At 38.9% G+C, this 12,290-nt stretch overlaps 1 protein-coding gene and 1 long non-coding RNA gene across 3 annotated transcripts in view; one reads left to right on the top strand and one right to left on the bottom strand.

Moving 5' to 3' along the window:
* Positions 1–3,982, top strand: part of LOC120490657 (uncharacterized) — a 34,965-nt gene extending 30,983 nt beyond the window's left edge. For both annotated transcript variants that reach the window (XR_016147568.1, XR_016147567.1), the window contains 2 exons: positions 75–155; positions 779–3,982. This is a non-coding gene — a long non-coding RNA (uncharacterized LOC120490657). The remainder of the gene's footprint in view (positions 1–74; positions 156–778) is intronic.
* Positions 3,713–11,938, bottom strand: LOC120490651 (bile salt-activated lipase-like). Its single transcript, XM_039687975.2, has 11 exons — positions 11,683–11,938; positions 9,765–9,912; positions 9,534–9,653; positions 9,046–9,243; positions 7,638–7,768; positions 7,164–7,271; positions 6,714–6,828; positions 6,176–6,362; positions 5,410–5,613; positions 5,125–5,322; positions 3,713–3,981 (listed from the first exon to the last, which is right to left on the bottom strand). Exons 1-11 carry the CDS (start codon positions 11,746–11,748, stop codon positions 3,807–3,809), a joined length of 1,650 nt encoding a protein of 549 aa, XP_039543909.2. The 5' UTR covers positions 11,749–11,938; the 3' UTR covers positions 3,713–3,806.
* Positions 11,939–12,290: the final 352 nt, after the last annotated feature.

The raw sequence follows: 12,290 nt of genomic DNA, 5'->3' as shown, positions 1-12,290 counted from the left end.
CCCATTTTTGTTTCTATGCAGACAGAAAGCGGTAGGGTTTGTTTATGCATGCTTTTTCTATATGTCACACACAGTATGTCCGTGTAGCGCTCAAGAGCGCAGTGGATACGTGACGCGTCGCACGATTGACATCCCGAGACCACGCCCACATGCAGGTGAGATTTCAGAGCGATAAAAGTACAGTGCGAACTAAGTGCATTTGGCAAAGTCTTTGTTTGGAGGATCTGTTGATTTTAAAAGAAAGGTAGATGAAATGTATAGAACGTATGCTAAATATAAAATATGTAGCATTTTAATATGCACATTTCTTTTTTTTTAAATATGAATTTCGCATAAACATTAACAAACACCCATTGAGTATTTCCCGAAATATTTGAATACTCATTGTTTATAATATCATCTATAGCAATGTTGTATTTAATGTTGGCGACAAGTATTTTTTTATTTAATTTAATCGTTTTTTTTGTTTTGTTACTATCATAGCTATGCGTGTGTTACTAATCACACACATCATGTCTGTGTGTGTGTGTGTGTGTGGGGGGGGGGGGGGGAGAGAAAAGCACATGATGGCTATTATTCATATCAGTCAATATTAAAATTTCCACAACAGTGTGTGACTGTCCATATGCTATCACAAATATGGCCAGGATCTGCACGACTTAAGAGTTTTCAGAGATTTATGCACATTATTTGATCGTGGTTAGTAAAAATGTATTTACAAGCTCACTGTATTACGCACACTTTATATGCTTATCACTATCAGAACTGAATTTTTCAGGTGATTACAACAGGATCCTGCTTGGAGACAGGTGTTTTATGATCCCTTTCCCTGTCCCAAACCCCAGACCAGTTACAATGCGACTTTAGCCAGGACAAGAGCACACAAAGAAGTGAACTTTAGCCAACTAAAGTGTCTGAAAATCTGTGACATTGCATGGGCCATATTACACAACATTGCACCATCAGAAAAATTAATATTAATAAAAGACAAGACAAATATGCTCAGTTTTTTTTTGTTTTATTTTAATTGTTCTTTGTAAAGAATTGATAGCCATTGATAGTCATCTTTTGACTGCAATAAGAGATATTATGCAAAGTTAGCAATAGTACTCAGTGTGAAATAGCACTTACTCTGAAGTTCATATGAAGAAACTCTATCTCTAGTGCCAGTTTTTTTTTTAAGTTGTCAAGTATTTTCAAAATCCTCGGTTTTCTAGGGGTACTGTAGGGGTAAACCTGTCAACACATGGCTTATGCATCAAAAATAAAAGGAAAAGTACACACTGCCCACAAACGTTTAAAGAGTAACTAAACACTAAACCAACTTTTTTTAGTTAATGATCTGTAAGAATGGATCTTTATTAAAACCAGTCATTGATTTGAGTAACTTTTATGACATTTGTTTATAAAGTGTTTTATTTCTACAATATATGGTGTAAAAACGTCTTAGTGCTGCCCTCTTCAGGTTGAAAGGTGGCTACTGCAGTTGAATTTTCCTATTGGATGTTCCGCACTTCGTGACGTACCCAGGTTTCAGCTCACCACGCGAGCTACGCCCTTGGCAGTATAAAAATATCTTGTGTCGTCAAAACCACTGTAGGGAGTCGGGAATTGGAATTGTGAGTTTTGAAAACAATCAGAGTGTTTTAGCATCTATTTCGTCCCTTCTATCTCTGCTGGGGTCTGCCCACTTTTTCAGCATTTTCAAATATTGCCAGTGGGTGGAGTCAGGCTCTGACCAGGGGTTTAGTTACCCTTTAAAGTACATTTACCAGCTGTGAAGGTGTTCTGCTCCTGGCCTTGGTGAAAAACTGAGCGCGCGTGAGCAGCCAATAACAGCGGTACTGATCAAAGTTCCTTCTATCGATACATATCTCCTTTTAAACCAGCGTATGAACGCGCAATTATCTCAGATAACATTCTCGGTTAGTAACCTCTAGAAGAGGGAATGAGTAATAGTGAACCTCTAGCCTCTGATAGGCCCAACGGGACCAATCACAAGCTCTCAAAACACTGTCAGAATTTGCATATCCCGAGCAGTATAACCGGGGGGCAAACATGGCCTGGGTGGAAGTGAGGGTGCACGCCGATTGCGGGGCCGCCCACGACTTCACTACGTGCTCATGCCATGGACAGTAAAATAAATGGACAGAGCGACCCCATTGATTTCAACGGAGAAGGCTGAAGCCCAATTTTTGCACTTCCTCTCTGATGTCTGAGCGACTGCGCAGGCTCAAACTGAGCGTGACCACAGTCTGACAGTTGTAAAACTTCTAGTAGCTGTGCCAAGCCAAAACGTTGTTGAAATATTTCCTCCCGTTGCTTTTATGGACTCTCCATCTATGGGCTTCTACCTCGACTGTGCCTCCATGTCCCCCCGATTGCCTCATAGACAGTAAAAGATTGCCGCGATCTTTTCTCTAGGTTGCCTATTCGGTAATGTCTCTATTGTGCGACAGAAAGTTGCGTAGTGATGACGCAATCGTTAGCCTATTTTTCACAAAAAGGCATCTACGGGGCCATAATGCAAGAGACAAAGTAATGGAGCGTTTTATCCATTGTCGTGTTTCTTTAGAAATAAATAATGGACGAATGGAGTCTTTGGACGCCTCAGATGTAAAGTTATTCGCTGTCAAAGTGACCCAAAATGAATTGGAGGCTAACAGCAGGTGAAGTTCTGCTACAATGGCGGCTTCAACTTCCGGCTGATGGACATGCACATCCAGAAAAAACGGTGTTCCTCTTTTCGAAGCGGCCTGACGGCGGCTCGATTGGAGGAACCACGTGTCCAGAGTACTCTTTGACAGCTCGTCGGGAGTCTTCCACGAGAGGTCCAGTTCTTCGACTGCCTTCAGGGGGATACGAAAGAGCTCGTCCTGTAGGTCCGCCGGGGCGTCTTGTCCCGCAGTTGTTAGGGGTGTGGCCTGCTCCGTGCCCCAATCGTTCTCGGAGGCAGGCAGGGACATAGAGTCGTCTTCCTCACTGGCTCTGAAGAACACAAAGACAGCGACCTCACGAGGGGGGTGGAAGGTGGGGTCGAACCCCGAACCAGCGGCTCAGTGGCGGCGGTAGGCCCGATCCCCGCTGCTGCGTGCGCTTCGTCCCGCCTGGCCTTGAGAGCGCGGAGGGACATGTCCACGCAGTGCTCGCAGGACCCTTCATCCCTGAGGGCCGACTCAGCATGGGCCAGTCCCATGCAGGCGACGCAAAACTGGTGCATGTCAGGGGGTATGATGTGGCCCGTGCACAGATTGCAAACAGTCGCCATCGGATGCTGGAGACAGTGTAGGTTTCTCTGGCTCACCTTCGACGATGACGATCTCAACATCTGCTTCACACTGTTATTGTTCATATCGCCATTGATGTCTAGGTACTTATGGCCAGTGCCGGCAAACTCGGGCCAGGCAACAGGAACACTGGACTCACCTTTGTTAGGGTCACTGTTCAACTCCAACTCTAATTAAACTCACCTGAACCAGCTAATCAAGGACTTCAGGATTACTAGAAACTTCCAGGCAGGTGTATTGATGCTAAACTGCAGGACAGTGGCCCTCCAGTAGTGGAGTTTGACACATGTAATGTAGTGGAACATTTTTAGAGTTATCTATGAATCTGATGTCAAAAATGTTGTCTTTGTAAACTTTCTCTCATCTAACTGGAGCACCAAACAGCAGTATTTTCATGTCATGGCAAATAAATAAATAAAAGCTGGTTTTGATCATCATATATTTTGTTTATTGCATGAATCTTAGCATGATATTAACTGCTAAAAGAATCTGCAGTCAGGTTAGCAGTGCTCAGCTCTTCTAGATAGACGGGTAGCTGGCAAAGACGGTAGTCCAGTAGTAAACCTTGCGCGTTCTCAACATCTGCTTCACACTGTTACTGTTCATATCGCCATTGATGTCTACGTACTTATGGCCAGTGCCGGCGAACTCGGGCCAGGCTACAGGAACACTGGACTCACCATTGTTAGGGTCACTGTGAGGGAGAGAGAAAGAGACACTTTAGCTTTCATTATGCACAAGGGTTATTAGGGAGTAAGAAACATCCACTTTTGTTCTGGGTCAGACATTGCAGTAAAACACGCCAATTAAATCTAACAATCGTTAACAAGTTATCATATCATGCAAAATCGTGCAAATTATACTTTGTGCTCAAATTGTTAATGTTAACAACGTAAGCATTGCGTGACTACATGTAATGTCCTTCCGATATGTATCCTTGTTTTCGCATGGGTCTGGTTGCAGTCTCTTTTTTTTTTCTGTAGCCACTCCGAAGTCCGAATGAAGTGTTTTGCATTTTACAATGGGTGAATCTCTAGTTGTCACTGGTCGTTTGAACCTTTCTGGATCCGCCTTGATACGTTTAATTACGGTATATCAAGTGCTGTGAGAAAAGGCTATAAATCTCCACCTCCAACATCCCCACACACAATATAGCCTACTAGCCGAGACTCTTCTTTATGTGTACAGATGTGAGGTAATGACTCGATATACTATCCGAGACTCCTTCTTTATGTGTACTAATATGACGTAATGACGCAAAGACATGCTCGAATCTCCCGCGGAAATCCACCAGTACCACTGGACATTAAAAACATTATTACAAGCTTGAATTGAGCTAAGCAAGCAGATAGTTTTGAACACTGGCTGGTTATGTATTTTCTCAAATGTGGACTGCAGCTTTAACTAAAACTAAAACATTTAAACAATATTTTAAATTACAAATTAAATAACAAAATAACAAACTAAAACGGAAATAAATATTAATAAAAACTATTCCAGGGGTGTCCAAACCTGCCCCCGAGTTTTTGCCAGGAAGTTTCCTATTCTACCTAGCTATTGCTATTTCTCATCTTGAACATTGTGCAAGTGTTGTTTAATTGACCTATATAAATAAACTAAACTACTTGGAGACTAGTAAACTAAACTAACTTGGAGATTAACAGTGAAATTACTACATAATTACTATTTAATGTTTTTAATCATGATTATTCAGAAAAAAATGTGATTTAATCTAGTTAATTTTTTAATCGATTGACAGTACTAATATAATTTAATTCTTACTGTTGACTATACACATTAAATTAGAATAAGATAAAGTATTTTAAAGTTTATATACCCAGTTTGAGCAAAATTGGTCCAGTAGGCAATCAAGTATCTGGAGACGTCACGATGGCGAGGAAAGTAGCCCAAAGGAGTCTCGAACGGCTTCCCAAACACATACTGCAGGTCATCAGCGTGATCGGCACCCATCCAGAGTGGGAAGATAGGGATGCGAGAGGGCTCTGTGAACAGGTAGGAGTAGGTTCGTGCAGTGCTGATGGAGAAAAAAGGTTGTTTTAAGGTTTCTACTATTCAGTTCACACTTTAGAGGTCAGTAAATAAGAAGATGAAGTCCGCTTACTTGGCATGGTCAGTGTGGAGGTACAGGGCCGTTTGGGTTGGCACCAGGAAGATGTAGTCCGTCTCCATGTCCACAATTGTTTTCTTAATATCCTTATCACTAGGGCTACTACCCCAATTGATGGTGTACTCCTGATAAGTTGCGGTACCAGCGTCTTGTCCTCTTGCTCCAGAAAGTGAAATCGAGAGATCCCTGACATCTTGCCTGTTATAAATCAATAGCAGTTTTTTTTTTCAATTATGTTGTTGTTTGGATTATTAAAGGCCCAATGAAATGACTAGACCGGTGCAGTTTTTCTGCATAGGACTCATCGGTTTGCCCCTTTGTTGAAAGGCCAGTTGCCTTTAGTTTACATCACTATTTTTGCAGAAAACAAAAATTGTTTTCAAAAAATGTGTATATTCTCATTCTGTAAAACATTGATAATAATATAAAATGTATCTTGAGCAGCAAATTAAGAATATTAGAATGATCTCTGACTTTTATGACTTTTTTTATTTGAAAAGTATATTCCTTAAGCTGCACTTCTTGATGTTCTTTAAAAAAATGCTATATTAAGCATATGTTTGTAATAAAAAAAATAAAATAATAATTTAAGTATGGGTCTGCTTAAGCTTACTTTTGCCAACTTTTAATGTTAAATGTTATATAAGCATATAGATGGCCTTAAAGCTAACATACATAAACAAAAGCCACAAACTCTGTCTCTGGTTTAATGGGGTCTTTAAAATTTGACAAAAAATGGACTTTGATGTAGCACACTTACACAGGGGTGGACACCAGAGCATTGTCGATGGAGGGGACATCAACGGTAGCAAAGATGTGGCCGTCCATGTCATTGACTCCAGCGATGTAGTCAATGTCAGCAGCATTTTGGAAAAGGGTTTCAGGCTCCCCAGGAAGAAAGTCACCATCGATGACGGGGGACAGATACAGTTTGTTTACAATTGGATCTGGAAGAGATGGTCAGATTTGATCTTTTGACTTTGCTGATTAAAACCACAAATGAAACACATGCAACCATTGAAAAGGGATAGTTTTTATGTCATCATTTACTCACCTTCATGTCTTTCCAAACCTGCATGACTTTTATACACTAACTTGTTCACTGGTATTTCCATTCTTTGTAATTGTTCACTGGTATTCCCATTCTTTGTAATAATATCGAAAAGAAAGACTAGTCATGCAGGTTTGGAACGACACGAGAGTAAGTAAAAATGACTGAATTTTAATTTTGGTTCAACTATTGCTATAGAAAGCTTGTAAAGGGCTAAAACACAAGCAGCCATTCTGAAAGTTCTTACCAGTAGCAGATGCACTCAATTCAATATTCCCAGCAAGAGTAACAAGCTTTGGATCTGTCATCTTCAGACAAGCCACCATCCCACTATCAGTAGGACATCCTACCTTTGTTGCGATCTATAGGTGCACACACAGTTTTTACCCATATAGTTTTGAAGAAATAATTGTACCTTTAGAAATAAACCAAGTTGTCAACTCTATTCATTACTTATTAACTGACAGAAATCATTGGAATGCCAGTCTGTATGAGAAACAGAACAGGTGATTCACTAAGTAAACACTTGCAAGCGTACAGTAAAGGGTTTCGCAAAAGGTTGGGAATGAGAGTAAACAAACCCTTAAGGATTTTGGGTCCACTGTATACCAAATGCTATAGTACTGTACACAATGTGCTAGGTCTGTTTTATAATGGGTATTCAGCAATGTGGGACATTCATGAAGACGATGCTCACCTTCTCAGCAGCTAGTCGTGGATTTCTGTTGACGGCCCAAGGACAGATAGCAACACCACTCTGTGAGATGGCTCTGCGGACCAGGCCCTTGTTTTTAGGGGAAAGAATCTGTGCAGGATGGGACACACAACAGACCTTAGAAACTTCAACCTTTATTACAGAGGACCTCTCTATGGTTTTCATTCCGATAATAAACCAAGCCCTCATGCAAACCTTTTGCCATTAGATTTAAAGTGAAAATTATCAGCCCTGCAAATAACGAGGGTTGCTTCATTATTGTGAAGACATTTTCTAAAAATGACCTCGTCCTAGCAAATATAGCCAGACCAGCACATGTACACCCACTCATTAAAATGTAATACACAAGCCTGCAAGCTGAATATATATATATATATATATATATATATATATATATATATATATATATATATATATATTTATTTATTTATTTTTTATTGATTGTTTATGTAGCACCTGGAAGTTTACGCTGGCTCCACCTGCTGACTCGCCAAAGAGAGTGATGTTGTCTGGATTACCACCGAAAGCTCTGATGTTCCTGTGTACCCAAGCAATAGCGGCATGCTGATCCCACAGGCCATAGTTTCCTATCGACCAGGAAATGCTCAGATCATTCAAGTCACAATCAATTGTAAGATCTCTTGTTTTTATAACGTCCTTTCCTTATATGAAGTGGTGAACATGCAAGACCTCCTAAGATTATGGTTACAATTGACTATAACAGAGGAGGATTGGAGTCTGGAGTCAATCGAATAAGATCTCTGTTTGCTACAGGGCCAGATCTGCACAGGGCTGCACATAAAATGCACATCACATCGTTCCTTACAAGTAAATTTGACCCAAGCAATTCTGCATTATGTCCAAATGTAAGGTGGAAGTGTGGGACACTATTGCATTTTGGATTGTTCTGTAATTAGGATTTACTGTTCAAAACATGTTCAATAGATCATATATGAGAATGTTTGGAGTGGAGTTACAGTTGGATCCCATTGTCTTTGATTTTAGGTCCTCCAAGTAGGCTATACTTAAGTTTTGCCAAACAACGGATTCGCTGGACGATTATTTGGCATCCTAGCCCAGCGATTCCCAAACTGTGGTCCGCGGAACACTAGTGGTCCGTGAGGGTACTGCAGGTGGTCCGTTAAAAGGCAAAATAAAATATAAAATATTTTACCAAGAAATTCTCATTAAAAAATTAAAAAGAATATGTAGGCCTATATTTATATAAAATGTAAATTAAATTGTCAAGCTATTGTGTGATTACTAAAATAGCGCTCGGCCGTGACGTTCAAGCGTGTTGTCAGAACCACAACACCGGATCGGTGGATAGCAACAGCCAAGGTGAGCATTTATTTAGTTGTTTGTTTTTAATATAGGTCTATATTAGACAGACGATACAAAGAGGAAGGGAAAGATGTGGAGGGTGACAAAGGAGCATATTACGTTGAATATCGGGCTGGCAAATAGACTCCAATGGCTTTTCCTTTTGACAACTTTATTTGTGTTTTCCTAAATGTGTAACGTTAACGTTACAGAGGCAAATATGTTCTCATTATCAAATCACACGCATAGCCTTTATGGGCAGTTTAAGCCTAACGTTATATGAAACGAAATGTTTATAAATGGAATGAATAAGGCCTGTTATTATTTTAATTTCCACGTTAGTTTCTTGATCTCGTGTTTCTGAAATGTTTTGCGGATGTGCTGTTAATGGACAAACTCAAGGCTACGTTTTGAGGACTTGAGAACTGTGAAGATTAACTTTAATAATCCCCTAAAATCGCTATTACTGTATAGATTTCATACTCCATATGGAAATAAGCCTGTTGTCCAGTTTAAAGTAAAAAAATAAAATAAAATTTACCAGGTGCGTCAGCATCTCCGCTGCTGAGGAATCCGAGGGATCCGACACGGTAGTTGAACGTCACCACGATGACATTTCCTCTGTCTGCAATCTCCTTTCCATCATAAAGGTAGTTGTTCAAGAAGTTTGCACCCATCCCACCACCCATCAGGAAGGCACCACCATAGATGAACACCATAACAGGCAAATTGGTAGACACTGCAAAATGAGGTTTCAAGACAGACAGGATACACAATTATACTTTTGACTACATATTTGTAACTTAAAATGTCATTCTTAATGGGCTAGGTCACTCAAATATGACTACATATTTGTTAAAATGTTGTTTTCTAATTCAGCAAAAATTAAAATTCAAAGTCATACAAGTTTGGAATGACTTGAGGTTGACTAAATGATCACAGCATTTTCATTTTTTTTTGTTTTTTTTTTGAAAACAATCCCTTTAACATACTTTTTTTGCCTTGTGAATTAGATCAGGTTTGCATTACCGGAACTTCCGTGGGGGACCCAGATGTTCAGGTAGAGACAGTCCTCACTGCCCAAGATGTCATTTCCAAGAATATTGAGCTGCATACACCTATTTGCGTACTCAGTGGCTTTCAGGACGCCTGTGCAGGTAGAGTCAGCAAGAGTACGCTGTTAATACACTCACTTATTTTAGACTCTAGCTAGGCCATAATCAGTCTAGACAAGCTTGCATGACAGACAGGTATACGCACCATCCCAGCCTGGGTGAGGAACCGGCTTCGCCAATCTGCCAGGTGGAGCAGCGAAAGGAATTCCCTTGAACACGTCCACATAGCGGAGGAGTCCAACACTACGACTCTTTCCCTCTACCATCCCTCCCTCCGTGTACACAGATCCCAGCTGCAACACGTTCACAATTCACAAGTTCACACGTACATATAATTAGAGTGGATAAGATTAAATGTGTGTTTGGTGTGCTGTCCAGGGGGAAGGGCTCAGAACCCAGAGTGCAACTCCCTAGATATTGCAGCACAGCATAATATTTTGAGCATTTTAGCCACATTGTATGCAATTCTTTTAGCAGGAAAGCCATAAAATACAAAATACTTTTCTATAGGATCAGGTTTAGATATTTATTTAAAATACCAAGTTAAATGTGATGGGATCATATATTTTTTATTATTGATAACATTGTGTTATTATGATTAAGAGTTATATTTATGTTTAACATATTATTATTATGCTCAACACTTCATTATGTTTATGTACGTTTATTTGTATAGTTTAATAATAATGTAAAGTTATATTGCTAAGGAACAAATAATCAAGTCATTTAATTAAAATTATATCTATTTTAATTTTAATTGATAATGGGCGAAAATATGAGATGGAAGGAAAAATTATAGTTCAGTGCTTTTTTTTTGTTCTCTACTAAAACGTTTGGGTTTGTTTGCAAAACTGCATTGCAAATGCAGAATTTCTCTGGGAAAAGTAAAGGATTTTTTTATCATGTCCCCTTATGGGGCTACATATTAAAATTAAAATTAAAATAGATAATAAAATCTTAATGAACAGACTTGATTTTTTTTTCTTTATTAATATAATACTTCATAGTAGACTAAATTATGCTACAAGGCTAAAGTAATTCCAGGCAGGTCTTTAGTCTTGACCGCATTACAAAGTTCCATATCACTTCGCCAAATGATTTCAGTTAGGCTGTTTCAAAAGGTCCTTACAGCCTACAACAGCAAAATAACCAAATCCCACAATGACACTGTGGAAGCAAACACATATATTAAACAATAGGATAAAATAAATTATTTCCATATGAAGAGTTCAGATGCAAACAATTCATAGGTAATCTTCATCCCTATTTAAGTGAAATTAATGAACTTAAATATACTAGCTTGATAAAAATGATCATTCTAGAAGAAAATTTCAAATGGCACTTAGAGGCTTTTGCATCTGAACTCTTCACATATATATATATATATATATATATATATATATATATATATATATATATATATATATAATTTATTTATTTTATTTAAAAAAAATGTATTAGGCCTATGTTTTATTATGTAACATTACATGTTTTTCTTATAAAGGGGGAAGCGTATACTTATCTTTCTCCTGCTCTCTCTCCCACCGCAGATAAACGTGTTGTCTTGTCATCGCTGCTCTGAGGATTTTATCAGTAAAATAGTCTAACAACTTAAAAGCAACATGGTACTAGCGATGTATCAACGGAGCTGTTCTTGCAGTAGAGACGCTGCTGCCGAACACTATTGACGAACATTGAGAGAGACACAGATTCAGGTAATTCAAAAAGACTACTCTCTCTCTCTCTCTCTCTCTCTCTCTCTCTCTCTCTCTCTCTCTCTCTCTCTCTCTCTCTCTCTCTCTCTCTCTCTCTCTCTCTCTCTCTCTCTCTCTCTCTCCTTTCATAATAACTGCATTAATTGTTTAAAGTCTCCGTTACTAGTGCTAAAATGATGTTTTGGAATTGCAACGGAGGTTTGGGATTAGATGCGTAAGAAATTCCACAAGAGCGTTTCCCGCTAAAATAATGCACACCCGAGGTGTAACCGTATTACCATCTCAATTCGTCGTCAAATATTCCTTACTACATAAACATAATGAACTGTTAAGCATATCATAACTTACAGAAGCTGCATTTGCTGTCCCCAGGATGAGGGCAACAGAGATGAAAACTCCCAGCATCGCCATCATTAGATAGTGGCTGCAAGTGGCACTGAAGAGAATTCTGTCCGCTTTTATAAACTCGAAGGCAAATCATATCTCTCTTCGTTCCCAGGTGTTACAAAGTCATATCTTACCCTAAAAGATATGGTCCATATCTTACACCAAAATATAGGCTACTAGATTACAGTCCATCTAGTAACTGGACAACATGTGCGCAGTTGTGTTAAACTCTCACAGAAACGCATTACTTTTTCCATTATTAATATTAATGAATGATGAAACATTTGTGCCACCTTGTGCAAGACTTTTGTCAACCAAAGCAATAAACAAATCTATTCACCATTTGCAATTTTTTTTTTTTTTGCATACGATATGGGTTAGTTGTCCCATTCATTTTCTCCATATTGAACATTTCTCAGGGTTGATTTATTTTTGAAATGTACTTATTTCTGTATAAACGCACCTTAAAATGTTGGCTACAAAAAACAAAAAACGTTTAGGGTCAGTATGATTCTTTAAATGTTTTTGAAATCAGTCTCCTGGAAAAACGCATTTATTTCATCAAAAAT

This window comes from Pimephales promelas, chromosome 19 (genome assembly GCF_988280905.1).
Source record: "Pimephales promelas chromosome 19, fPimPro1.hap1.1, whole genome shotgun sequence".
Classification (NCBI taxonomy): Eukaryota; Metazoa; Chordata; class Actinopteri; order Cypriniformes; family Leuciscidae; genus Pimephales; species Pimephales promelas.
Note: the sequence above shows the minus strand (reverse complement) of the source record. Positions and strands in the feature narration are given on the sequence as shown.

Coding starts and splice junctions, on each gene's coding strand:
- LOC120490651 (XM_039687975.2), bottom strand. CDS start 11,748: ATGATGGCGATGCTGGGAGTTTTCATCTCTGTTGCCCTCATCCTGGGG. Junction 9,913..11,682: donor GGACAGCAAATGCAGCTTCT/GTAAGTTATGAT, acceptor AACGTGTTGCAG/CTGGGATCTGTGTACACGGA. Junction 7,769..9,045: donor CGGAGATGCTGACGCACCTG/GTAAATTTTATT, acceptor CCTGGTCGATAG/GAAACTATGGCCTGTGGGAT.